Source organism: Myotis daubentonii, chromosome 20 (assembly GCF_963259705.1).
Source record: "Myotis daubentonii chromosome 20, mMyoDau2.1, whole genome shotgun sequence".
NCBI lineage: Eukaryota > Metazoa > Chordata > Mammalia > Chiroptera > Vespertilionidae > Myotis > Myotis daubentonii.
Genome location: NC_081859.1, coordinates 15314682 through 15340423, shown reverse-complemented (window position 1 = coordinate 15340423; position 25742 = coordinate 15314682). Strand labels below are relative to the sequence as shown.

Sequence of the window (25742 nt, the reverse complement as noted above, 5' to 3'; positions counted from 1 at the left end):
AGGCCCAGCGAGGCGAAGCCATTGCCCCGAGTCATGCAGCAGACAAGGGGGAGCGATGGGCTGCAAACCCCCGCGCATCTGGTTCTCAGTCATGTGGTTCCCACTCTCCACCCCGCAGTGTTCGGTCCCTAAAATGTGTCAAAAGAAAACACAATCCCCCCCCCCCCAGACACCAAAGCCTGAAGCAGAGGCCATCCCCTCCCAACCCGAGGTCAGGGCCAGCCAGGCTAAGAGCTTACTCAGCCCTCGCAGACCAGCACGTGAACAGCAGCTGAGCCTGACGATCTGAAAGGGGAACCACGAGGGGAAGGAGCTCGTCAACAATCCCGCAGCCACAGCCCGGCTCCTGCCACTCAGACCGGACCGTGTAAGAGGCGGTGCTGCCTCGGGTCACGCGCAGACCCACGCTCTCTCGGCCCCGCATGGCCCTGCACCTTGGGGACTACTCCGTCTGCGGGGATCTCCATTGCCACGTGTGCACCCACCATTGAAATGAGACCCATAGAACGTAAAGCACATGTAATTGAGACCCAACACAGGTCCATTCACTATGCCTTCCGTTCTGGCTTTAAAAAAGCATCCGGAAAAGGTAGGACCGGGGACCTGAAACGCACTGCCGCCCACGGCGCCGCCAGGGCGCGTTAGAATGCAGGCCCGGCTCCGCGCGGTGTAAGGTCCGCGCCCCATCCAGTGTCAGGGTTACCCCGACCTTCCCGCGTCGGCGGCGGGCAGGCCAGACCCCTGCGCGCACCAGCTCCGGGCTGGGCCGGGCCCGGATTGGAACGTGGCGTCACCGACGGGGCGGAGTCTGCGCTGGGCCAGGGGCGGAGTCTTGCCAGGGCGGGGCAGGGACGGGGGCTACGCCGGGGGCGGTGCCTGTGCCGAGGGCGGTGCCTGCGCTGGGGGCGGGGTCTGAGCCGGGAGGCGGGGTCTTTCCAGGGCGGGGCAGGGACGGGGGCTACGCCGAGTCCCAGACGGGTCTGCGCCGGGGGCGGTGCCGGCGCGGGGGGCGGGGCAAGGCCTGGGCCGGGAGGCGGGGTCTGCGCTGGAACAGGGGCGGAGTCTTGCCAGGGCGGGGCAGGGACGAGAGCTAGCCCGAGACCCGGACCGGGTCTGCGCCGGAGGTGGTGCCGGCGCGGGGGGCGGTGCCTGAGCGGGGGGCGGGGCAAGGCCTGAGCCGGGAGGCGGGGTCTGCGCTGGGAGGGGCGGAGTCTTGCCAGGGCGGGGCAGGGACGGGGGCTACGCCGGGGGCGGTGCCTGTGCCGGGGGGCGGTGCCTGCGCTGGGGGCGGGGTCTGAGCCGGGAGGCGGGGTCTTGCCAGGGCGGGGCAGGAACGGGGGCTAAGCCGAGACCCGGAGGGGGTCTGCGCCGGGGGCGGTGCCGGCGCGGGGGGCGGTGCCTGAGCGGGGGGCGGGGCAATGCCTGAGCCGGGAGGCGGGGTCTGAGCAGGGCCGGGCGAGTTCTGCGCGGGGAGCGGGGCAGGGCCCGGGCCGGGAGGCGGGGTCTGACCGCGGGGAGGGGCGGGATCTGAGCCGGGAGGCGGTATCTGGGCGGGGCAGGAGGGGCGGGGTCTGGCCGCCGCCGGGTCTGGCCGGGCGCACAGCCAGCCGCGTCAACACCGCCGGTCGGAGCGCCGCGGCGGAGCAGGTGAGCCGGCGGGCGGGCAGGCGGGCAGGCGGGGCCGGGGCTAGCGGACGAGGCCCAGTCCTCCGCGGCCTAGGGGCCCCGGGTGGAGCCGCGACCCGCGGGCCGAGCCCTGCCCTCCGCGCGCCCCTCGCTGCGGCCGCTCGCGGTGCCTTCGCCAGTTCCGGGGCTGCGGACGCTGCGCGCGCCGCGGTCCGGGCCTCTGCGGCCGGCGCGGGGGCGGCGGAGGGCAGGGCGCCGGGACAGCCACCGCGGGGGCCGGCCCGGAACTCGCGGGCGAAAGGGGCGCGGGGCGTGGCCCCCAGGCCTGGGGCCTTCAGCCGGGCGGGGTCTGCTCCGCCGCCGACCCCCGCTGAGCTGGGCGCGAGGCGAGCTGTTCAGGGGCCAGAGCATTTAAAGGGGCCGTGCACGTGGGCGTGTGGACGGGGCATTTGTTCCTCCCTCCGGCCGTGGCACCGGCGCTGGTCCTGCGTTGCAGGGGCGGGAGGGAGACGGGAGGGGAGACGGGTCTTTCTGGGCGTGTGAGCAGCTGGACGCGGTCGCGGCCCGCAGCCGGCGATGTGGTGCCCGGGTGTTGGGCTGTTTTATCGGCACTTAGAGCTGTGGGAGGCGCCCAGAACCCAGCATTTGCAGCTGAAGGAGCCTGGGGCCGTAGCTAGTCTCCAGCCCACATGTTGTGGACGAAGAAACGCAGCCCACAGAGCTGAAGTGACTTTGTCCGAGGTCGCCCGGGTAGGAGACAGCACAGCCAGGCTCCGTCCTGGCCTCGAGTCCTGCTGCCCAGCCCGTGGGCCAGCTCCGCCCTTGGGCCGTTGGCTGGAAGGCTCCTGTCTGCTGACTTCTCGAGTATTCCCCGATGAAGGGGTGCACTGTGGTTGGGGGCTCACTGCAGGCGGGCAGCCTGGGAGCGCCCACCGGAACAACTGCGGAGCCAACTTCACCCCAAGTTGACACCCTGGGCTGCCGAGTCTGCGTGCTGCCCGCTCGGATGCCCCTGCTGAGTGCACCGCTCCTCCTGCAGACACCTGTGTGCACAGCTCCTCCTGCAGACACCTGTGTGCACAGCTCCTCCTGCAGACACCTGAGCCTCCAGGGCCCTCAGCCAAGACCTTTGGCAGGAATTAGGCTCTGGATAAGCGGCTGCAGGTGCGTGAGCCTCAGGTTCCCGGCTGTGAGAATGGGGTTGAGTGCGAGTGGGGAAACATGTCAGCAGCTGTGTTTTGGGCGCCCATCTGGTGAAGGGGCGGGGACCCTGGCTCCAGCTCAGAGTTGCGGCCTCAGGCGGGCAGGCTGTCCAGGTTCACGTGTGGCGTAGGTGAGGGGCTCTCAGGAGGGGCGGGCGGGTGTTGGAGGACTGTTGGTACCGAGCGGAGTGGAGATCGTTTCTGGTTTTCAGGAACATTCTGTATCGTTTGGGGTTGAAGTACCTGTGCAGGCCTGGAGTGTGTGCATGGGGATGAGTGTTCCTATCTGAGAAAGTGGAGGTCAAGGACGAGCAAGGCTGCCGCTCAGATGTGCCTGGATTCCCAGGGCTGGTGTCACGCCTGTGGCCGTGCCCTGCTCACCGTGCCCCTGTGCAAACAGGGTTTGCCAAATACGAGTTCCCTACCTATCTTGGCATCTGTCTCTCCAAGTTATTGATGATGATCATGACATGACATACTTTTATGAGTTAGTCCTAGTCCAGTGATGGCAAACCTGTGAACTCATTGTTTTGGTTGATTTTTCTTTGTTAAATGGCATTTAAATATATAAAATAAATATCAAAAATATGTCTTTGTTTTACTATGGTTGCAAATATCAAAAAAATTCTGTATGTGGCACGGCACCAGAGTTAAGTTAGGGTTTTTCAAAATGCTGATACGCCGAGCTCAAAAGGTTCGCCATCACTGTCCTAGTCCATGAAAAGCCGTTTTGTACAGTAGTTCACAATTACCTTAGGACAGTGGTTCTCAACCTTCCTAACGCCGCGACCCTTTAATACAGCTCCTCATGTTGTGGTGACCCCCAATTTCATGGTTACAAATTGAACATAATGAAAGCATAGTGATTAATCACAAAAACAATATGTAATTATATGTGTGTTTTCCAATGGTCTTAGGCAACCCCTGTGAAAGGGTTCGTTCGACCCCCAAAAGGGTCGCGACCCACAGGTTGAGAACCGCTGCCTTAAGAGCTCCGACCATACATACTACAGTAGCGATGATATCACCCTCCTCCGGGAGGGGAAACCGAGATTCAGAGAGCTAAGCCACGTTTCCTGCGATGTGGCTTCGTGACTGAGCGCTGGGATTTGATCCCAGCCAGCTGTCTTCTTAATCTTTTGAGTTTTTGTGAAAGAAGTTTCCCACATTCACCCCCACCCGCGTCCCTGCACTGCTGCCAGGAAATGTCTGTGTGGTCTTGCGACTACCTGACAAAGCAAAAAAATAAATTAAAAAAATATATATATATGTATATATATATGTATATATGTGTATATATGTATATATGTATATATATGTATGTGTATATATATATGTATATATATGTGTGTGTGTGTGTGTATATATATATATATATAGCCCTGGCTGCTTTGGCTCAGTGGATAGAGCGTCGGCCTGTGCACAGAAGAGTCCCAGGTTTGAATCCGGTGAAGGGCACATGCCCAGGTTGCAGGCTCCATCCCCAGTGTGGGGCGTGCAGGAAGCAGCCAATCAATGATTCTCATCATAGATGTTTCTATCACTCTCTCTCCCTTCCTCTCTGAAATCAATAAAAATATATTTAAATACACACACACACACTTTAAAAAAAGAAACCAAAGCCACATATGTGTTTCTTCTAAAGACATCTCTGGCTGGTGCTCAGCTGTTGCTCTGACTTTAGGACAGAAATCTTTGCAAGTATTTCCACCTGTTCTCTGACCCCAGCAGCTGGGGAGGGGCTGGAGGAGGAATGTGAGGGCTCCAGGCTGGCACGCCTGCCACCCGCCAGGGCCCCAAGGTGGTTCTCACCTTGGGCTGGCCGGGCTGGCCTGGGCTCAGGCCTTGTGTCATCCGTGTTGGCCTCCAGGCCTGGAAGTGGTCAGGGTGCCTGGTTAAGATCTGAGGAAGAGAGGAATTTCAAATCAGACCTTAGTCAAGACCGGATGTCCGGGAGGGAGGTCGATTTCCCAGCCTCTTCATTGCCTGGGAGAATGGGTTGCTCAATCGTCTTTGCCAACATGGTCTTCTGGAACATGGAAGAGAAATTGAAAGGGTGCTCACCTTTCCGCTGACTTTTTATTTTTTTAATTATCATTTTTTTAAATATATTTTATTGATTTTTTACAGAGAGGAAGGGAGAGAGATAGAGAGTTAGAAACATCGATCAGCTGCCTCCTGCACATCTCCCACTGGGAATGTGCCCGCAACCAAGGTACATGCCCTTGACCGGAATCGAACCCGGGACCCTTCAGTCCGCAGGCCAACGCTCTATCCACTGACCCAAACCGGTTTCGGCATTCCCGCTGACTTTTTAAACATAAAAGTAACGTGTTGCATTCTAGAAAATTCAGGCAATATTTTTGAAAAGCCCGTTAGCCCTCAGTCCAGTGATGACAACTGTCCACATGCATTGCCTTCTAGCAGTTCATGCACGTCCGTATGTAGTCACCTGCTGAAATATTAGAGGTAGGAAACGAGAGGAAGCTGTGTGTCCTATTCTTCCTGCTAATGTTATGCCTTCAGAATTCTCCCTGCGTTGAGTATTCTTAGGAAACTGGATTTGACTGGTGTGTAGACATCATTTATCTCACCAGTGCCAGAGCAGACCATTTCCAACCCTCCCTTTTGATTGCCCCAGAGAAGCAGTGCCCTGCCCCCTGCCCACACGTGGGCACTCCCCGTCCCTGCGCCATGCCCATGTTGGTGCCACCACCCCTCTGCCCCATGTGGAGCACTAAGAGAAGAGGGCTTGTGAGGCGGGGGTCAGGAGAGAGACTCGAGTTTGTAAGGTGGCAGGTGATCTGGGGAGTATTTGTAATTCACTGACCTCTTGTCAGTGTTCGGAGAAGCTGTGTGTTAAAGACAGGACACATACCTGCCCATGGAGAAGGCCCGGGCCTTGTCAGTGTGGGTGTGTACGCGGAGAGCCCACGCCGTGTGCTGTGTGGGCCGCTCTGTGACCATGGCCCTGGCCCGCCCCGTATGTGCCCCTCACAGGCAGGGGCAGGGATGAGCTCCTCAACTGGCAGTTGGGGGACCGGAACTGTAACGGGGGCTTTCGGCCTTGGGACTTGCTTTTGTCCTCTGGGCTTCTGTAAAACAGGGCGCTGACTCGATGGCCTTTGAGGGCCTTGCTGGCTCTGACATAGTCCTTTGGACGTGCCCTTTTGTTTGACAAACGTTCATGTTGCCTGGGACCCTCCCAAGAGGGGCATCAGCCGGCTTCCATTGTCCCCTCTGTGTCCCTGCCTCTGTTTCATCATTATAGCCACCATTTATTGAACACCTACTATGTGCCAAGTGCTGTACACATCATCTCTAGTCTTTACAGTACTCTTGCGAGGGGTGCGTATTTCGCTTTTTCCAGCAGAGGAAATGGGCCATGGGATGTTAAATGGCCCGAGGCCTTGCAGCCGGGGAGTATGTGGCAGAGCCCCCTCCCCAGCAGGTGATGTCCATCACGGGACAGGCTGAGGTGGGTGGACAGATGGATGAATGTCATCCGGGGCCAAATACATGGGCAGATGCCCGGGGCTGGGGACACAGAAGGCAGGGGAGCTGTAGACGTTTCTAAGGAAAATTCTAGGGGGATTTCCTCCCCTTAGCAAACCCTTTCCCCATATAAGGGGAGACTGGGAACTCCCCAGCAGTCATGGTGGCCCTGTGAGGTGGGGCCCTGGAGAGTGCCTGTTCTGCTAGGCCTGCACACAGCAAACAAACAAAAACCAGTGATGTGTCGGGACCCAGCCCTTTCTCTGCAGCCCTAAGTGTTTGTGGGAAGGGCAGTAACTCCCAGATCGCTCTTGGACTACAGTTTCCTTCTTTTCCCATGAGGCACCGGTGTTTACGGTGGCATTTTAGAACTGGCCTTACATTTTAACGTCAAAACATGTACATTTCCCCGAAATGGAAAGAAGGTCGGAGGAACGGGGTCACCGGGTTTCCAGGATGGTTGCGGGGCCTGCTGACCGGAGCGCGTTGGAGAGATTCTCTGGGTCAGAGCCCCTGGTTCGGCTGCTTCAGCGTTTCTGTCCCTTTCAGCTGATGGATGGGGGGGGGGGGGGGCAGTGGCTGTTTGCATGTTTGATTTTGCACCTCATCCCAGGCAGCTTCCGGTTTCCAGAACAACAAACACAGTCTCCTGCACGGCACACCCCTGCCCCCACCTGTCGGCCCCCCTGCACCGTCCCGCGCTCCCGCAGAGAACGGAGCGCTGGTTGCTATGTGGGTGGCAGGGTTTGACACCAGTGGTAGGAGAGTCACCCCCCCCCCCACCTGCCCGTGAGTCAGCCTCCATGGGGACCTCGCGCTGCTGCTCGGTGGACAGGCATGCGCGACAAGGTTGTTTATCTGCAGGTTTGGGTGGCGACTTTTCCCTCCCGAGGATTTCAGGGACCCGTAGGCCCTTCCCACCGAGAAGCACAGGGAGTGCCTCCCAGCGGCTCTGTCCTCGGAGCCGGAGCCGGAGCCGGGAGCAGAGGGCTGCAGAGGACGGAGCGGCTTTCTGAGCCCACTGCCTGCCGCCCAGGGGGAGGGTGCCGCCCGGGGGAAGGGTACCGCGGGGGGGGGGGGGGGCGGGGGGGGGTGCCGCCCAGAGGAGGGTGCCGCCCAGGGCAGGGGGAGAAGACAGTCTATGTTGATGCTCATTATCTCCCTTTAAAAAGTTAAGAGCTTTAGAAACAGCCCTACAAATGCAATCCACGTTTATTATAGACACTTTAGAAATGCAGAAAAACATTAAGTAAAATTCACCCACAATCTCACCATCCAAAGATAACCTCCTTTAATGTTTTGTGATTTTGGGGGGGCAGGCCTTATATATATACATTTTTAAAGAAAATTCAGGTGACGGTGTGTGGAAGTTATATAGTCATTACGTGTAACAGCCGGTTGTGCTGTCATGTTATTGAATATTCTTTGAAATACGTTTCTTACTGTTCCATCATAAACCCTCTCAGATGGATACACCATAGGACAGAGGCAGTTCCGTCATTTTCACTTTTGGTAATAATTATAAATAAATGCGACAAACAGATTTTTATGTAAATCTTTTATTATTTTCTTAGGACAAACTCCAAGAAGTAGCATTTCAGGATCAAAAGGTATGAATTTTTAAAGCTTTTGGAAAGTTTTACTGCCTCCAGGAAGGCGGGTCCGGCCCTGGCCCGGGTGGCTCAGTTGGCTGAACGCCATTCCATGCACCGAGAGGTCACGGGTTCGATGCCCTGTCAGGCGCTATCCCCAGGAGGGGGCGTGAAGGAAGTGGCCTATCCATGTTTCTCTCCCTCTCCCTTCCTCTCCCTCTAAAATCAGTGAAAACATTTTTTTTAAAAAGAAAGAAAGGTGGTCCAGTGTGTAGTGGGGGTGTTGGAGCCCCGGTTTCCCACACGCTCCTCCACGGTGGGCAGGACCTGGGGACCGTCCCAGCCTCGGACTCTCTTCTTGCCCTGCAGCTTTCCTGGTCTGAAAGCTGCTCCCCTGCCTGCCCTGCTCCCACCAGACGAAGGGTGTTCCAGAGAAAGGGCTGTTCCTTCTGCCACGCCCCCATTATCAGGCACGGAGCATGAGCAGTGGGGGTGCCAGGGTGGGTGGGTGAGGCAGAGGGAGGAGAGGTCAGAGGTGAGGGAGGAGAGGGAGGAGGGAAGGTGGACTGTGGCCAACATTTGCAGTTCTGAGCTGGGCCCAGGATGGGTGTCTGATTCCCGGGCAGGGCAGCCCCAGAGAAGGTCTGACACCAGCTGGGCTCCCTCAGAGTGCGGACCCCTGGCCCTTGGTCAGGATGAGCCCGGGATCTGCATCTCAAAGGAGCAGCCTGGCATCCAGTTTAAGAGCTGGGACCAGGTCCCGGGTAACGTTGAACCCGTCACTTCTCAGATGCAGGGCCTCCCGACTGCTCCTCCAGGCCCTGGTAGCACAGGCCCCAGAGGCCTGGGAAGAACGGGGAGGGAGGTTGTGACTCCATTACTCCACACCCCAGACCACACTGGGGCGCGGGGAACAGTGTCCGAGCCCCCGGAGTTGCGCATCCCGTCTGGGCTGCTCCGGGGGGAATGCTGAGACTCGGGGCCACGTGGTTTTGAGAAAATCCAGCCAGGTCTGGGTTTCAGGCCCCCTCGTGGGTAGAAAGAATTCACCGAGGCCAGAGGGCAGCGAGGAGCTGTGGGTCCAGGCAGGTGTTTGTTTAGGTTTTCCCCCAAAGACTGAGCCTCGGAGAGGACTTTGAGTTCCAGACCGCCATTAGGTGAGGGAAGTCCAGCTCTCGTGGTGTGTCGGGGCTACAAAGTGTGTCCCCCACATTGGGCCTTGACTAGACTCTGCTGGTCCAGGAGCTGCCACCAGGGAGCAGATCCTAGTTCTAGGTCAGTGGTCGGCAAACAGTGGCTCAGCAAACCGCGGCTCGCGAGCCACATGCGGCTCTTTGGCCCCTTGAGTGTGACTCTTCCACAAAATACCGACTTCTGCGCATGGGCCACGAAGTTTCAATCGCACTGTACGTGCGCGCCCGCACGTGGTATTTTGTGGAAGAGCCACACTCAAGGGGCCAAAGAGCCGTGTGTAGCTCGCGAACCGCAGTTTGCTGACCACGGTTCTAGGGGATCCTGTGGAGCAGGGGTGGCCCACACGCCCCTGAGAATGCTGCTCCACTTGCCTCCTGCTTTCATGACGCTCATCCTCTCACCTCCCCCCTCTCCTCCCTCACCTCCCCCCCGCTCCTCCCTCACCTCCCCCCTCTCCTCCCTCACCTCCCCCCTCTCCTCCCTCACCTCCTCCCTCTCCTCCATCCCCTCCCCCCTCTCCTCCCTCACCTCCCCCCTCTCCTCCCTCACCTCCCCCCTCTCCTGCCTCACCTCCCCCCTCTCCTGCCTCACCTCCCCCGCTCCTCCCTCACCTCCCCCCTCTCCTCCCTCACCTCCCCCCTCTCCTCCCTCACCTCCTCCCTCTCCTCCATCCCCTCCCCCCTCCTCCCTCACCTCCTCCCTCTCCTCCATCCCCTCCCCCCTCTCCTCCCTCACCTCCCACCTCTCCCCCCCTCACCTCCCCCCTCTCCTCCCCCTCTCCCCCTTGTCCTCCCCCCTCTCCTGCCTCACCTCCCCCGCTCCTCCCTCACCTCCCCCGCTCCTCCCTCACCTCCCCCCTCTCCCCCCCTCTCCTCCCCCTCTCCCCCCTCTCCTCCCCCTCTCCCCCTTCTCCTCCCCCCTCTCCTCCCTCACCTCCCCCCTCTCCTGCCTCACCTCCCCCGCTCCTCCCTCACCTCCCCCCTCTCCTCCCTCACCTCCCCCCTCTCCTGCCTCACCTCCCCCCTCTCCTGCCTCACCTCCCCCCTCTCCTGCCTCACCTCCCCCGCTCCTCCCTCACCTCCCCCTCTCCGCCCTCACCTCCCCCCTCTCCTCCCTCACCTCCCCCCTCTCCTGCCTCACCTCCCCCCTCTCCTGCCTCACCTCCCCCGCTCCTCCCTCACCTCCCCCGCTCCTCCCTCACCTCCCCCCTCTCCTCCCTCACCTCCCCCCTCTCCTGCCTCACCTCCCCCCTCTCCTGCCTCACCTCCCCCCTCTCCTGCCTCACCTCCCCCCTCTCCTGCCTCACCTCCCCCTCTCCTCCCTCACCTCCCCCTCTCCGCCCTCACCTCCCCCCTCTCCTGCCTCACCTCCCCCCTCTCCTGCCTCACCTCCCCCCTCTCCTGCCTCACCTCCCCCGCTCCTCCCTCACCTCCCCCGCTCCTCCCTCACCTCCCCCCTCTCCTGCCTCACCTCCCCCCTCTCCTGCCTCACCTCCCCCGCTCCTCCCTCACCTCCCCCTCTCCGCCCTCACCTCCCCCCTCTCCTCCCTCACCTCCCACCTCTCCCCCCTCACCTCCCCCTCCCCCCCTCTCCCCCCTCTCCTCCCCCTCTTCCCCCTCTCCTCCCCCCTCTCCTCCCTCACCTCCCCCCCTCCTGCCTCACCTCCCCCCCTCTCCTCCCTCACCTCTCCCCTCTCCTCCCTCACCTCCCACCTCTCCTGCCTCACCTTCCACCATAGTCTCCCTGATCCCCTCGCTTCAGCCACTTCAGCTCGTCAGAATCAGCCCTGTTAGGTCCCCCCTCCCACACATTTATATGTTTTTATTGATTTCAGAGAGGAAGGGAGAGGGAGAGAGAGAAACATCACTGATGAGGGAGAATCATTGATTGGCTGCTTCCTGCACGCTCCCCCACTGGGGATCAAGCCTGTAGCCCAGGCAGTACCCTGACCAGGAAGCAAACCGTGGCTTTCTGTTTCATAGGCTGATGCCCTCCCACCGCCCCGCCCCCCCCCCCAACACACACACACACACACACACACACAGTCAGGAGACTACTTCTTTCCAGGATGTCCCACCTGCCGTCTGCAAGCCATTCCTTGCCTGACCGTTTCTCATCCCTCTTACTCCTTGAGACCTAGACTGTCCCCCGATCTGAACGCCGGCAGTGCAGGGTCCTCTGCGCCCTCCCGCAGCCATCTCGCTGCTTCCTGGCTGTTGCTCCCGGGAGCTCGGCAGGAGCTCTATGTAAGGGGCGCAAGGCGGCAAGGTGGCCAGAGGTAGGCGCTGCCATGTGCTAATTAATCGGGAGGGAATTGAAGTCACGCAGGCATAATCCAGACCACAGCCCTGAGTGCAGCCACAGACCCTGCCGTGAGGACCCTGCTGGCCTCAAAATGATAAATTATGGGGGTGACCGACTTGGAGATAAACCTTCAGCAGCAGGCAGACCTGGCTGCCTGAGCCCAGTGGCATGGAGCTCAGCCCGGAGGGCTTCCGGGAGGCGGCGATGGGGAGAGCTGGCCCTGGTGGCAGCTCAGCTGCCCCTGCCCGATGTCGGTGGGGACAGTCAGATCCATCAGGGGTTCGCTGACGTTTTCCCCGCCCCTTTGGGCTGCACTGGCTTCTGTGGGTGCTGTCGTGTATACACACCGCTCAGGACAGCACATGTTGGGGACAGGCCTCTGTCCTGTGTAGTCCCTTCTTCCTGAGCCTTCCCGTGGGTCCTGCCTCAGCTGTACTTTCCCACCACACACGCACACGCACATGCGTGTGCACACACTCACACACACGTGCACACACACACACACATGCTCACCCCACGTGGTCTCACTTCTAACTCATGACTCTCATCTGCCTCCCGGTGCCCAGACCCAGGCACTCAGCCCCCTCTTAGATGCCTCTGCCTTTTAACCCACAGACACTCAGGCTCCTGGACCGAATTCCACCTTCTCCTGAGACGATCCCCCTCCCTGTCTTCCTCCACGCCGGGCCCACCCTGACTCTCTCCTCTGGTTTGCCCACATCCGGTCCTGTCTGCTTTCGTCCTGACCCTCCTGGTCCTGTCCCCTCACGTGCATCCACCGCGGACGCCTTCACGGGAGCCCCTTCCCTCCTCCTCATCCAGGCAGTGGCCGGACTGACACTCCTAAACACCGAGCTGGTCTGCCTGTCACGCTGCCCTTGGTGGGGGGAGTACGGGAGACCCTCACGCCTCCCCGGGTGGCCCCACCCGTCAGCCCGGGCCCTGAGCTTTCTTCGTGCCCTTCCCTCCCACCTGGAAAAGGCTGTGTCCGTCAGGCCCTGTCGTCTTCTCTCGAAAACATTCCTGGTCTCAGGTTTAGTCCCTCCTCGGTGCTTCTGCACCACGTGGGAACATCTGCATCATAACCCTGGTCACACTGGGTGGCCTTTTGTGTGTTTTCTTACGGATAAAAGGTGTCCTTTACTCATCTTTGTACCCCGGAGCCCAGCACAGTCGCTGGCACACTGTCGGCGCTCAGCAGGTGTTGTGGCTGGAAGGGATGAGTGTGACGGGGGAGTGGCCTGACTTCCCGCGGGCGCCTGCCCCTGTGGCCTGGTCTCCGGAGGCCGTCCCTCGGCGCGCAGCCTCCTGGTGGCTGTGGGACCTGCTGTACAGCGGTCATTGCACACGGCGTCGGGGTTGCTGCAAGCAGGGCCCGTGTCCAGGTCTTAGAGCTGCTGGCCCTCTGTCCCCCACCGCCATGGCCTCAGGGGAGGGGAATGAGGTCTCCTGTGTTTGCTTTCCCAGGCACGTCGACAGGCAGGGCCATGCTCACGTTCATGGCCTCTGACAGCGAGGAAGACGCGTGCAACGAGCGGACGTCCCTGATGTCAGCCGAGAGCCCCGTGCCTCGCTCCTGCCAGGAAGGCAGGCAGGGCCCCGAGGACGGAGAGGATGCGGCCCAGCGGGTAGGTTCCCGCCGGCGGGCGGAGGCCTCGAAACAGGCCCCTGGGTCCCTGTGCCTGTGGATGGAGGCCGGACGTTCCGGTGCGGGAGGACTGGCAGGCGGTGTGGTTGCCACGGCACAGCTCAGCGGTGAGGGCTTTAGAGCGACCGCACGTGCCCGGCCGGACATTCCGGTGTGGGAGGAGGACTGGCAGGCGGTGTGGTTGCCGTGGCACAGCTCAGTGGTGAGGGCTTTAGAGCAACCGCACGTGCCCGGCCGGACGTGGACTGCAGTGGCCCGAGCGAGTCTGCCCCAGCCCTGCCCTGCCCTCCCCTGCCTAGTGAGGAACCGCGGGTGAGTGTGGATGCGGGACAGGTCACAGGTCAGGGACGGCCGAGGGGAGCCTTTTTGGCAGATGGCAGCCGTCGTGACGCAGCCATAGCGACCCAGCGATGACCGTACCTGCGTCATGTTCGGCTTTGAGCTGGGGCTGTGTCTCCCTGCAGTCCAGCTGCTGTCACAGAACTATCGCAGACACAGATCCAATCCTCACTGTCTGGAGACTGGGAGCCCAGCAGCGGTGCCAGCAGATGTGTCTGGAGAGGCCACGTCCGGCTCCCGGGCAGCCTTGCCCTCGTGGCGGGAGGGGAGGGTCTCTGTGGTCCCTTTATAAAGGCCCTGTTGCTCTCCCGGCCGGCTCTCATGACGCATCCCCTCCCAGAGGCCCCGCCTCCTGACGCCATCACCCTGGGGGGGAGGAAATTGGAGGGACAGTCAGTCCATGGCCGGAAGGGGGCTGCACTGCGATGTGACCTCTGCAGCCCGCAGGGCAGGAGGTTGTAAGGTCAGGAAGTGGGGCGTGTTCTTGGAGAGGCACTAGCCAAGCCACCCCTCCCCTCAGGGAAAACCAGCCTCGTGCTTGGTGTGGCCCATTCTGGTATCAAACAGCTTCCGGCGGGATGTTTCTTCCAGCCCGATCCCCTTGCTCATTTCTATCGCCCTGTGCTCCACGTCGTGCAAGACCACGGCCACCGCACAGCACCCCTTAGCCTGCCCTTGCGAGTCTCTTCGTCTCTCAGCGCCTGCAGTTTTTGTGCATTTTAGTTGCTTCACTTCCTGTTCATCAACAGTTTCTTCTGTTCTCGGCTGAGGACCTAGATTGAAATCCCTGCAAAGCCCCTACCGAAGCAATAGTCGTCTTTTAGTTTTGTTTCATTTGGCTTTGGCTGTTACTGTAACTACCAGAGCAGCTGATGACGCTGAATTGCCACAATTCCAGAGCAGGAATTCTGTGGCTCATTTGTGCCTGCGTCTGGCAGGCGCCCTGCCCACTCCTTCGCTGCTTGCTCATTTACTCTTCCCAACGTCCCTTCGGCCCGGACCTCCCAGACGCCTGACTCCTCTGGCTCAGCTGCAGATTTGCATGCTTGGCTTTGAGGCACAAACGTTCAAAGTAATTTTTTCCTCTGCAAATTCCCAGTGTCATTTATAACCAAAGAAAGTCCGTCCCTGTGTGTGCTGGCCATTCTAGTTTGTGATTTGTGAACCAAAAAGGTTTGCTCGACCTAGCCGGTTTGGCTCAGTGGATAGAGCTTCGGCCCCAAGACTGAAGGGTCCTGGGTTCGAGTCCAGTCAGGGGCACGTACCTCGGTTACAGGCTCGATCCCCAGGCCCGGTCGGGGTGCTTTCGGGAGGCAGCCAATCGATGTGTATCCTTCACATCGATGTTTCTGTCTCTCCCCCTCCCTTCCATTCTCTCTAAAACCCAATGGGAAAATATCCGCAGGTGAGGATTAACCAAAAAGAAAAAGAAAAAAAGAAAAGCAAAACTTAAAAAGTTTGCTCTGTTTTCCTGTCACCTGGCCTGACTGTGCCACGTCAGTGTGGCCATGTGAGCAGCATGAGGGGCACCCGGCGCCCGTGCTGAGTGGGGCGAGCTCTGTAGACGGGCTCCACCAGCAGCCATGCAGCCGCGGCCTGAGACCACCTCCTCTGGCTGCCGCGCCCCGCCCGCATCTGCGGTGGTCAGTGCCGGCTCTGGCTCTAGCTGCCCTCCTACACGCCTCAGAGGGGCTGGCTGTCCCAGCTCCCTCCCCTGCCCTGCGGCCCTCCTTTCCTCTTCCACACCCGCGCCGCGTGGCAGGCTGCCCCGGGGCCTCCGTGGCCCTGACCGTGTGCTTCCCACAGAGAAGCCAGGGCCGCGAGGAGGACCAGGAGGAAGACCCTGACCGCTACGTCTGCAGTGGGGTCCCCGGGCGGCTGCCGGGCCTGGAGGAGGAGCTGACCCTCAAGTACGGAGCGAAGCACGTGATCATGCTCTTCGTGCCCGTCACGCTGTGCATGGTCGTGGTGGTGGCCACCATCAAGTCCGTGCGCTTCTACACGGAGAAGAACGGGCAGCTGTGAGTGGGCCCGGCAGGTGGGGGCGGGGCTGGGGCGGGGTGGTGGCCTCCGTCGGCCAGGGCACCGCAGCTCCGTGCCAGCGGCAGAAAGGAGCAGGGACGAAGAGTCCGCACCCTGTCTGGGGCCCGGTCCTCAGGCTGAGGTCGGGGCCGGGAGATGGGTTGGAAGGCAGGGCAGCAGTGGGGATGGCCGACAGCACGCCCCCAGGGCAGGCGCCCAGGGCTCCTTTGGGGGGGCACACGGACCAGGCAGGGACGGGCACCGAGCCCTGGCCTCCTCCCTCAGCATCTACACGCCCTTCACCGAAGACACGCCCTCGGTGGGCCAGCGCCTGCTCAACTCCGTGCTCAACACCCTCATCATGCTCAGCGTCATCGTGGTCATGACCATCTTCCTGGTCGTGCTGTACAAGTACCGCTGCTACAAGGTGAGCCGCCCGCCGCCTGTCCTGCCGCCCCCTTGCGGTGCCTCTTGTGCTGCAACCGTGGGCTTTAAAAAAACAGAGTTCCTTTTCTCTGCAAAACAGACTCTGGTTTTTGGTACTCTTACCACCCCTCTCCTGCCCCTACCATGGGTTAGCCACTGCTCTTGTGTTTTAAACTTACACATAATCCCACCTAATTGAGTTCCTCCTTGCAGCATTCACATGTCACTTCTCGTATTCAAGGTCAGTTTTCTTTTGCTTCTCCTTCCGAAGGAATGAGTGTTCTGTTCTAGGCTCCCCTCACCCCATACTTCCCTCCGGGCTTATTTTATTTTCCCATTTCCCTTTAGGCCCGTCGTACAGATCCTGGGCTGGGTCTTCCGGTGCTGGTTGGGATGCCCACTCTCCTCCCCCCCCAGCTGTGGAGTGGCCCTGGAGTGGTAGAGGCGTGGAGTCTGCCTGGCCCCCATCCTGGGCATTGCCCCCAGAGATGCCATAGCTTGTAGACTCGGTTTCAGGCTTCTCAGAGCTTTGACGCCCTGAGGACTAGAAGGAAGTTAAACTAGGCGTTACCTAATGCAAACCGCTCACACACAGGCATGAGCATGTTGTACTCAGGCTGCCGCCTTGTGTGGGGCAGGTAGAAGGAGTGGAGAAGAGATGAGCCCCCTCCCAGCGGGGGTGGAAGTGGGGTGCATGAAGGGAGGGCTGTTAGGAGGTGTGCGGGTGCTGAGCTTATCGACAGGTAATGACCTGTGCAGGTGAGCCCGAGTTTCAGGTTGGGGTGGGGAGGGCGGTGGACGGGGGAAGAGGGTGGAGGGCTGCTTGTCCGGAGCACAGATGAGAGCAGCTGGGAGCCGGGAGTGGGGGACCAGCACTGCTGTGGTCAGTAGGTACCAGGTGGCCAGTCCCGGGGCTGTGCAGTCAAGTTTACTTGTAGGTCCCATGACCTCAGGTGATGGCCATGGCCTTGGCCGGGCGGGGCTGCTGTGATAAAGTGTCAGCAGGTTCCAGAGGCAGCCGGGCACTGGCAAGGCCACGGCCTCACTCCTGGGGGACCAGGTCCTGCCTGAGGCGCCGGGTCCCGAGCTGGGTCTGTCTGCAGGTGGGGAGGCTGGAAGGAGCATCAGCGCTGTGCCCTGTGCTGGGCCCGGGACTGGCTGAGGAGCCCCGCGTCCTTCACCCTCCCCGGCTTGGCAGGGAGGAGAGCAGTGCTTGCACACCCTCAGGTGGGAGGGACTCCCTGGGTTGACTCTGTTCAAAAGAAGCCTCTCCAAGAGCCTGCCCTGCCCACTCGCCCAAGTCAGCACCGGTGGCTCTCCTGGGACCAGCCCGCGGCTGGCTTTCTTCAGAGCCCGTGCTGCCGCCTGTCACGATGCGTGTGTATCCGTGTCGCCTGCTGCCCTCACATGGAATGCAGCACGCGTGGGCAGAGGCTTTGCTGGCTTCCTCGGGCGCCCAGACAGTGCCTGGCGTGTAGGACGCCAGCATGTCCTCTGGGTGGGTCAGGTCCAGGTGTTAGGCCTAAAGCAGTCGGCCTAACTGCTCAACTCGCAGGGCGGCCTAGGGAGACCTTGAATTTCTGTGCCCCATGTGCCTGGAAAACGGCCACCCCGGCCCTCCAGCCCCGCCGCGGAGGAGCCTGAGGAAGGAGGGTTCCCGGCGTGGGCGTCGTCGGCGCCGGGAGCCTGAGGCTGCGGTGGGGCTGGGACACCCGTGCTCACGCTGCCTGCTTCTCTCCAGTTCATCCACGGCTGGCTGATCATGTCCTCGCTGATGCTGCTGTTCCTCTTCACCTACATCTACCTCGGGTGAGTGGCAGCTGTGGGCAGCGAGTCCTCGGGGCCCTCCCGCGGTGGCCCGAGCGGCCGTGAGGGACCTGGGTGGGGAAGGGCTCCCCCGGGCTCCACACCCTCCCCAGGGTCTGCTCCGAGCCGGGCTCCTCTTTCCACAGACCTTTCGTTATCGTATTTTTATTGATTTCAGCGAGGAAGGGAGAAGGAAAGAGAAATACAAATATCGGTGATGAGAATGATTGATCGGTGCCTCCTACACGCCCCCTCCTGGGAATCGAGCCTGAAACCCCGGCCAGTGCCCTGACTGGGAACCAGATCGTGACCTCCTGGTTCCTAGCTCGATGCTCAGCCACTGAGCCACCCCGGCCGGGCCTGCAGGCCTTATTCTGACACGGAGTGGTCTCCATGGTGGGCCACGCGTCTCTGTGGTTCCTAATTTAAAACAAGCGCGCAGAGCCTTCGGGGACGAGGCTCTCTGTGAACCCAAGGAGGGTAGGACCCCTCAGAATTCACACTCTAGTCTTTGGGCTGGACCTGGGTTCTTCCTAGTTTATGGCAAAAAGGGTCTCCATTGTCCCTGATTTGGAATATCAGCCTGACCCAGGGGCACAGACAGGAGGGAGCGGAGAGAGCACATCCCCGGAATGTCCAGGGGCTGAGGGCCTTCCGGTCGTGCCAGTGCACACCCACGTGGAGCACCCCAAGAACGAGCCGTCGGCTTCCTCCCCCCCTCGTTCCAGACCATTTCCAGGGGTTTGTGCGGGACTCCTAGGAATGGGGAAGGGAATGCTGGTCAGTGGCACCAGGAGCTGGAAACCAGGCTGGGACTTGAGGGCTGAGGAGCAGGGTGTTGACTGGCACCGGGTCTGGCTCTCGCTGAGTGCCCCGCCCCCGGGCTTGACTCGGGTCCCGCAGGGAAGTGCTCAAGACCTACAACGTGGCCATGGACTACCCCACCCTGTTCCTGGTCGTCTGGAACTTCGGGGCGGTGGGCATGGTGTGCATCCACTGGAAGGGCCCGCTGGTGCTGCAGCAGGCCTACCTCATCATGATCAGCGCGCTCATGGCCTTGGTCTTCATCAAGTACCTCCCGGAGTGGTCCGCCTGGGTCATCCTGGGCGCCATCTCTGTGTACGGTAGGTGGGCGCCGGCGGGCAGAGCCTGCGGCAGGCAGTGGTCAGCGTCGAGGGCCCAGCCTCGCTGCTGCCCACGCGTGACCAGTGTGGAAAGGCCCCTCCTCCCTCCCCGTGCCCAGCGGGCTTGGGGGCGGGGGGCAGGGGAACCTCCCTTCTGAGAGAGTGTCCTGTGTGGACTCACGAGTGCTGACGCGGTTTGTTAAAGGCGAACGTTTACCGAGCCCTTGCACTGAAGCATGACGCACTGCCAGTCCTGGGCCCGGGCCGGGCACGGCACCTGTAGCTCGGGCACCCGGAGCGTTAGCCACGGTCTCACTGGCATTCGTGTGAGGGCCTCCCCGGTTCTGTTTCTTCCGTTCTCGGGCCCAGGGACGTGGGACTCCCAGTTCCTCCTCTTTCCTTCTCGCAGGGAGCCCTCCTGGGCCTGCTCTGGGCTCCATGGGCAGGCTGGCGGCTGTGGCTGGAGACCGTGGGTTGGGTGATAGGACGGCAGGGCCCATCCTGAGAGCCTCACACTCGGGCTCTGGGGCACGCCCCCCCCCCCATACCGGTGTTAGGGGGCTGGCTCCTCTCTTTGGGGGTGCTTGGGGGTAAATCTCCTTTTTAACTTTCTTTTTCCAGATCTCATGGCTGTGCTGTGCCCCAAGGGGCCGCTGCGGATGCTGGTGGAGACGGCCCAGGAGAGGAATGAGCCCATATTTCCGGCCCTGATATACTCCTGTGAGTGGCCCCCACCTCCTCCCAACTTGGGGTCAGGCCTGGCTTCAGAGTTCACTCGGGGATGGTTGCCCGTTCCCTGACCCAAGCGGGGAGGAGGCCTGGGGGCCTCAGGAGGGTCTCCCCTCCAGGCCGACAGCGGCCGGCAGCTTGCTGTCACACGGGGCGCAGGTGGGAAGTGAGCGAGGCGGGCCGCGGCCTCCCCAGCAACGTGGCTGCTGGCGTTGAGTCTGAGGGGAGGCACGTGGGGGCCCCTGGCTCAGGCCAGGTGTAGGGTGGGTGCACATGCGTGCAGCACACCTGTATCAGAGCCCCCCTTGTGGCGGGCACTGTGCGGGCCTCGGAGACGCCGATGAGACAAGGCCCGCGGGGGCCGGGGCCCCCAGAGCACACAGCCCTGTGGCTTTAATCCCTCCGTCTGTGGCTGGTGGCCCTTAAGTAAGAGCTTGAACTTCCGGGGCCGGCTGTGCAGGGTGCCCTGGAGCCCGTGATGGAGCAACGGCGGGGCTCTGGGCGACCTCTAACCAATGAAGGTCGAGTGAAAGCTCCGTCCGGGCACGTTCCGAGGATGAGCCGGCACCACAGGGGGAAAGACTGGGACGGTGCCTGGACTTGGTTCACATCTGTGCCCTCGTGGAGCTTGCATTCTGGGAGGGGGACAGGCAGTCACTAACAGGCCAGGAGGTGCGTGCTGTGTGTAGAGACGGCGCGGGAGGGGCCTGAGGACTCCAGGCAGTGGCGCTGCTGTTCACACACGATGGTCAAGGAAGGCCTCTGTCAGAGGAGGCGTGTCCTGCCCTAGGACAGCCTGGGACAGAATTCTGGGCAGAAGGAAGAGCAGCAAGTGCCGAGGCCTAAGATGGCCGTGAGCGAGCTGGGGGGAGGCGGGGGGAGAAGGGGGTCCAGGTCACGGTCGGCCCTGCAGGCTTTTCCTCAGTGAGACGTGACACAACCTGGAAGATTTCAGACTGACGTGACATGACTTTACTTGTTTGGTCTTTTTTTTTTTTTTTTAATATATTTTATTGATTTTTTACAGAGAGGAAGGGAGAGGGATAGAGAGTTAGAAACATCGATGAGAGAGAAACATCGATCAGCTGCCTCCTGCACACCCCCTACTGGGGATGTGCCCGCAACCAAGGTACATGCCCTTGACCGGAATCGAACCTGGGACCCTTCAGTCCGCAGGCCGTCGCTCTAGCCACCGAGCCAAACCGGTCAGGGCTTGTTTGCTCTTTTGTGTGTTTTTTGTTGTTGTTAATCCTCACCATCGATCGGTTTCCTCCCACACACCAAGCCTGCCACCGAGGTCCTTGCCCTGGACTGGAATGGAACTGGACCCTTCAGTCCTCGTGCCAACGCTCCATCCATGAGCCCGACCGGCCAGGGCGTGACTGGACGTTTTCATAGGACCACACAGGTTGCTGGGTGGGGAGCAGTGGTTCGGGATCAAGGGGGGCAGGAGCTGAGTTTAGAGCCTGAAGAACAACCCGAGAGAGAGGAACGAGAGTCAGGTGATGGCCGTGTTCGGGTCTGAGCAGCAGAGGATGGAGCTGGCAGTGGTTGGGAGCAGTGGGGCGCATGGAGTGTGAGGTGCCCCGGGCACTGGCTGCAGAGCTGGACGTGAGTGCAGGAGGGAGTCTCCAGGCCAGAGAGAGCACACAGTTAGCACCACGTGATGCAGCAGGCCCCTCTGGACAGCCCCAGGAGGACTGAAAGCAGGTCTTGGGTGTGTGTGTGTGCAGCCATGTTCGTAGCAGCAGCATTCACAACAGCCAAGAGCTGGAAGCAGCCGGGTGTCTACTGAGGGTGAGCGGATAAACCAGATGTATCGACACCGTGGAATACTATTCCGCCTTGAAAAGGAAAGGAGTTCTGACACGTGCTACAGGCATGAACCTTGAGGACATGCTAAGCAGATCACGCCAGTCACCAAGAGACAGATCCTGTAGATTCCACGTATGTGAGGTATCGGACTCATAGGGACAGGAAGTAGGACAGGGGAAGGGAAGTGGGGCTGGTCACTGGGTGTGAGTTTCCGTGCTGCGAGTTGGAAAAGTTGTGGAGATCTGTTCTTCCTCAGCAGCGTGCATATACTTAACACTTCAAATGGCTAAGACGATAGAGTTCACTAGAGGCTGACGCACGAAATTCATACAAGAGCAGGCCTTCCTTCCCCCGGCTGCCGGCACCAGCTTCCCTCCGCACCCAGGACCCGGGCTTCCCTCCCAGCCCTGGCTGCATCCAGAAGGTTGTCCAGAAGGACGTCCGGTCTAATTAGCATATGCGTTTATTATTATAGATGGTACATGTTCTTTACACAATAAAACGAAAACACAATTAGTTCATCAGACTGTTCGCTGATGTTATTGCCATTGTTTTGGTGAGGAGGCAAAAAAAGACAGGAAAGGCGTTGTCTGCCTGAACCTGGTCAGTGAGTGTGGACCCCTCCCCCGCAGCCTCCTGCCAAGTGGGCGTAGCGAACGCCAGGGAACGGGGGGCTTGTGTGGGCTTCCGGGGACCCTGGGAGCCCGTTGGCCCTGCCTGAGGCGTGACCCTTCTCTTCCCCCCCCCCCCCCCCCCAGCCGCCATGGTGTGGACAGTGGGCATGGCCAAGCCGGACCCCTCCTCTCAGGGGGCCCTTCAGCTCCCCTACGACCCAGAGATGGGTGAGTGCCGGGGGCTGGTAGCCCGGGGCCCTGGGGGCGGCCCCTCACTGCTCCCCGCTCAGCCTGGCCTGGCCTCCCCGGGAGACACGAGGTTGGGGGGCAGAAGGGAAGACCAGCCCCCCTGGCATCTTGGGGACCAAGCGAGGGTGGCCTTCGGTCCTCTGCCTCGGCCTCTTCCTCTTACATGGCGCTGGGCCAGGGGGCGGGCAGGGACCCTGAGCTCCAGAGCAGCCTCTGACCAGCTTCTGTCTCTCCCTTCCTCTCCCACCCGCGGGGATGCCGGCATCTCCTACTGGACCCAGAAGAAGACTCCTGCGACAGTTTGGGGGAGCCCTCGTACCCGGAAGTCCTGGAGCCCCCCCTGCCTGGCTCCCCGGGGGAGGAGCTGGAGGAAGAGGAGGAAAGTAAGGTGCCCATGCCCAGAGGGTCTGTGGGTCCTGGGCGGGGGGAGATGGGGAGCCCTGATGTCCAGGGCGGAGGGCGTGAGGGAGACAGACGGCCTTGCCGGCGTCCAGGAGGAACCCGTGGGGGGAGGTCCTGTCGGCAGGCCGCGGGCCTCGCACATGCAGGCTGAAGCCTGTATTGGACCACGGTCACCGAGCCCCAGCCGTGTGCCGGCCTGCACTGTGCAGGGCCCCGGCTCTGAGACTCACCTCTCACCGCATGGGCCTGATCACGGACACTGAGGCGGGGGAGGGGGGCTGTGCAGGAGAACACGGGATGGGGGCACCAGGGGTTCTGGACCAGGTGTCGGGGGTCAGAGGGAGACCTGAGCTCCCAGGTTCAGTCACGTCAGGACAGACATTGCCTTGACAGGAGGAGCACCACCTGGTTGGAGTCTGGAGGGAAGGAGGGTGTGCGGGGCGGGGGGGGCGGGGAGGGCGAGTGGGAGGGCGTGGGGGCTTGGGAGGGCGTGGGAGGGAGGAGGGCGAGGGGCAGAGGAGGCAAGCAGTTCCCTTGATACAGGCCGACTCAGGTTTATTATAGGAACACTAGAGGCCCAGTGCACTAAGGTAGGGTCCCTAGCGGCTGTCGCTGCCAGCCGGGGCCTCCCTTCCCCAGTTGCCGGCTGCTGGCCAGGGCCTTCCTTCATTCCGCGTCGCCCCCTGGTGGTCAGTGCACATCATAGCAAGCAAGCGATCAAACTCCCAGTCGTCGAACTCGAACTCCCGAGGGGACACTTTGCGTATTGGGCTTTTATATATATAGATATAGATTCTCACTGTCTGCAGTAAAGAAAGTGACCCTATGCAGTGTCCAGGGGCAGTTCTATACAAGAGACAACACGAAAGCATCCCAGAGCCTCTCATTCGCTGCTCGGTAAGGGGCAGGCTGCTTGCAAGTACGTTCCCTGTTTCTAAGGGGACAGGTCTGCAGAGGACCGCTGGGTGTGGTGCATGTTCTCACAAGCAGTGAAGTTAAATCCCTAAAGGGCACTTGTGATTCAAACCCAGCACTGAGTTGCACGCCTCCCACCAGCCCTGGACAATGCATTTTATTTACTTTTTTCTAAGTGCCAAGCACCAGGATTTTTTGGTTTTGAAGCACCAGTTTTGCCCGAGTTCTCAGACATGCCAGCTTTCCACAGCCCGGATCGCAGGTCGCCCAGCCCCTGGGCTCCCCCTTGTCCCGCTGGCTACGGTTTTCCGAGGCAGCCGGTCCTTGCCCCAGAGGCCAGGTGAGCGGGGCCGGTGGCGAAGTGACCCCGTCCTGGCCCTGAGCGCCCCGGCTCTCCTCTGGGCCCTGGTGTCCGGCTGCTGCCTCCCCCTGCGATGACGGACTCTGTCTCGCCCACACAGGGGGCGTGAAGCTGGGCCTCGGAGACTTCATCTTCTACAGCGTGCTGGTGGGCAAGGCGGCGGCCACGGGCAGCGGGGACTGGAACACCACGCTGGCCTGCTTCGTGGCCATCCTCATCGTGAGTGGGCAGTGGGGCCGGAGGTCTTCCTGGGCCCCGGGGATGTTCAGGTGCTGTGGCCCCTGGAGGGAGAATGATGGGGGCCGGGCAGGGTTCCCAAGATCCTTAGCGTGAGACCGAGGTGCGCGGGCTCTGGGCGCCCACAGACGCAGGGAGGGGTCCGGGGCTCTGATGCGACCGAGCAGGCACACCAGGTGGCCAGGTGCACGGGCAGCTGTGCGCTGGGGTCAAGGCACCTGAGGTCGTGGCAGAGTGAACAGGTTGAGGGCCTTGCCTGGGCACACACGCCGGTGAGCTCGGATCTCCGACTCCAGGGCTGGCGCGTTCCCTCCGTGCCCCCCACACCCCATGGGTTCTGAACCCAGGGTCTCCCAGGGTCCAGGAGGGGACCCCATCACTTTGAGCCCCAGCAGTGGAATTGGGAGGCTCCTGTAGTCACTTAAGGTGGCCGGATGGACGTCTGGGGGAAACGAACTGTGATGACTGATCTCGGGGCAGTGGCTCTGAGGGGCGAACCCCTGCACCACGTGGCACGTTCAGGCTCCGGCCCATCGGGGAGGGTGCTGGGCCCCAGGCTCCGCCCCCTCTGCACTGGGGGACCTGAAGCTGCCCCTCCCAGGGCACAGCCAGCACCTGGCTCTGCCCCCACCCTGACCATTCCTGCATCTGCCAGGCGGGGACAGGCGGGCAGGACTGAGGGAGGAGACACACGCCATCTTTGATTCCCATGGTGCCAGCATTTAGTCGAGCCCATCCAATTCTAGAAACGTGTGTCCCGAGGGGCGGCCGCTGCCCTCAGGTCGCGTGTCCCTGCTGCGGGCTGGCAGCAGGCAGGTCTGGCAGACAGCGACGTGCTGAGTCAAGAGCCGCTTTCAGGCTCACCCACTGACGTGTAGGGAGTTACGGGGGGAACCGTCCTCGGCCCTCAGCTGTCGGGAGGACCCGGGAGGCTGTGGGTGCCCTTGACAAGCCCTGCACCCAGGCCGGCCGGCTGACTGCCCCCCCGCGCCCCCCGTGTCCGCAGGGCCTGTGCCTGACCCTCCTGCTGCTCGCCGTGTTCAAGAAGGCGCTGCCCGCCCTGCCCATCTCCATCGCCTTCGGCCTCATCTTCTACTTCTCCACCGACAACCTGGTGCGCCCCTTCATGGACACGCTGGCCTCCCACCAGCTCCACATCTGAGGGCGGCCGCCGGGGGCTGTGACCGACGCAGCTGTATAGTCTCACACTCTAGTGCCATATACTTTTAAGACTTTTATTTCCTTAGAAAAAAACAAACGAGAATAAAAAAAGACCGTGTTTACTGCGTGGAGAAGAACCGCCTTTTGGTGCTAGTTTTGCCACCAGACGGAGGCTCACCCTTCCGCGCTCGCGGGGAAACAAGCCCCCCCAGAGGAGCGGGGGGCATGATGGGCAGGCCTCGGAGCCGGGATGTGCGGGCGAGAGGAAGGGACGAAGGAAGGTGCGCGCAGGGCAGGCCGCACCAGGCACCCGGTCACTGGCCGGAGAAGAAAAGCCCATTTTCTCTGCGAGGAATGTGGCCAGTGCTTGTCTAGGACGTCAGTATGTTATTACCTTTAGAAACCAAGTCCTAATCGTGTTACAGCAGTTCCCCTGGGAAGTGGCTTAATATTAATTAATATCAATAAAAGATGAATCCTG

General features: G+C 61.1%; 1 protein-coding gene across 7 annotated transcripts; it reads left to right on the top strand.

The window, feature by feature from the left end:
* The first annotated feature begins 1554 nt into the window (after positions 1-1554).
* PSEN2 (presenilin 2) lies at positions 1555-25742 on the top strand. 7 transcript variants are annotated; one of them, XM_059677614.1, is made up of 12 exons: positions 1562-1647; positions 7898-7933; positions 12881-13041; positions 15207-15421; positions 15708-15849; positions 17590-17657; positions 18558-18778; positions 19400-19498; positions 22081-22164; positions 22467-22568; positions 23964-24082; positions 25107-25742. In XM_059677614.1, exons 3-12 carry the CDS (start codon positions 12901-12903, stop codon positions 25260-25262), a joined length of 1347 nt encoding a protein of 448 aa, XP_059533597.1. In that variant the 5' UTR covers positions 1562-1647; positions 7898-7933; positions 12881-12900; the 3' UTR covers positions 25263-25742. The 7 variants fall into 7 exon arrangements, 5 of the variants coding, with proteins under 5 accessions (XP_059533598.1, XP_059533597.1, XP_059533600.1 ...); XM_059677617.1 differs by lacking the exon at positions 1562-1647 and adding an exon at positions 2727-2790; XM_059677615.1 differs by lacking the exon at positions 7898-7933 and having other exon boundaries at positions 1555-1647.

Coding starts and splice junctions, on each gene's coding strand:
- PSEN2 (XM_059677615.1), top strand. CDS start 12,901: ATGCTCACGTTCATGGCCTCTGACAGCGAGGAAGACGCGTGCAACGAG. Junction 13,042..15,206: donor GAGAGGATGCGGCCCAGCGG/GTAGGTTCCCGC, acceptor TGCTTCCCACAG/AGAAGCCAGGGCCGCGAGGA. Junction 22,569..23,963: donor GCTGGAGGAAGAGGAGGAAA/GTAAGGTGCCCA, acceptor TCGCCCACACAG/GGGGCGTGAAGCTGGGCCTC.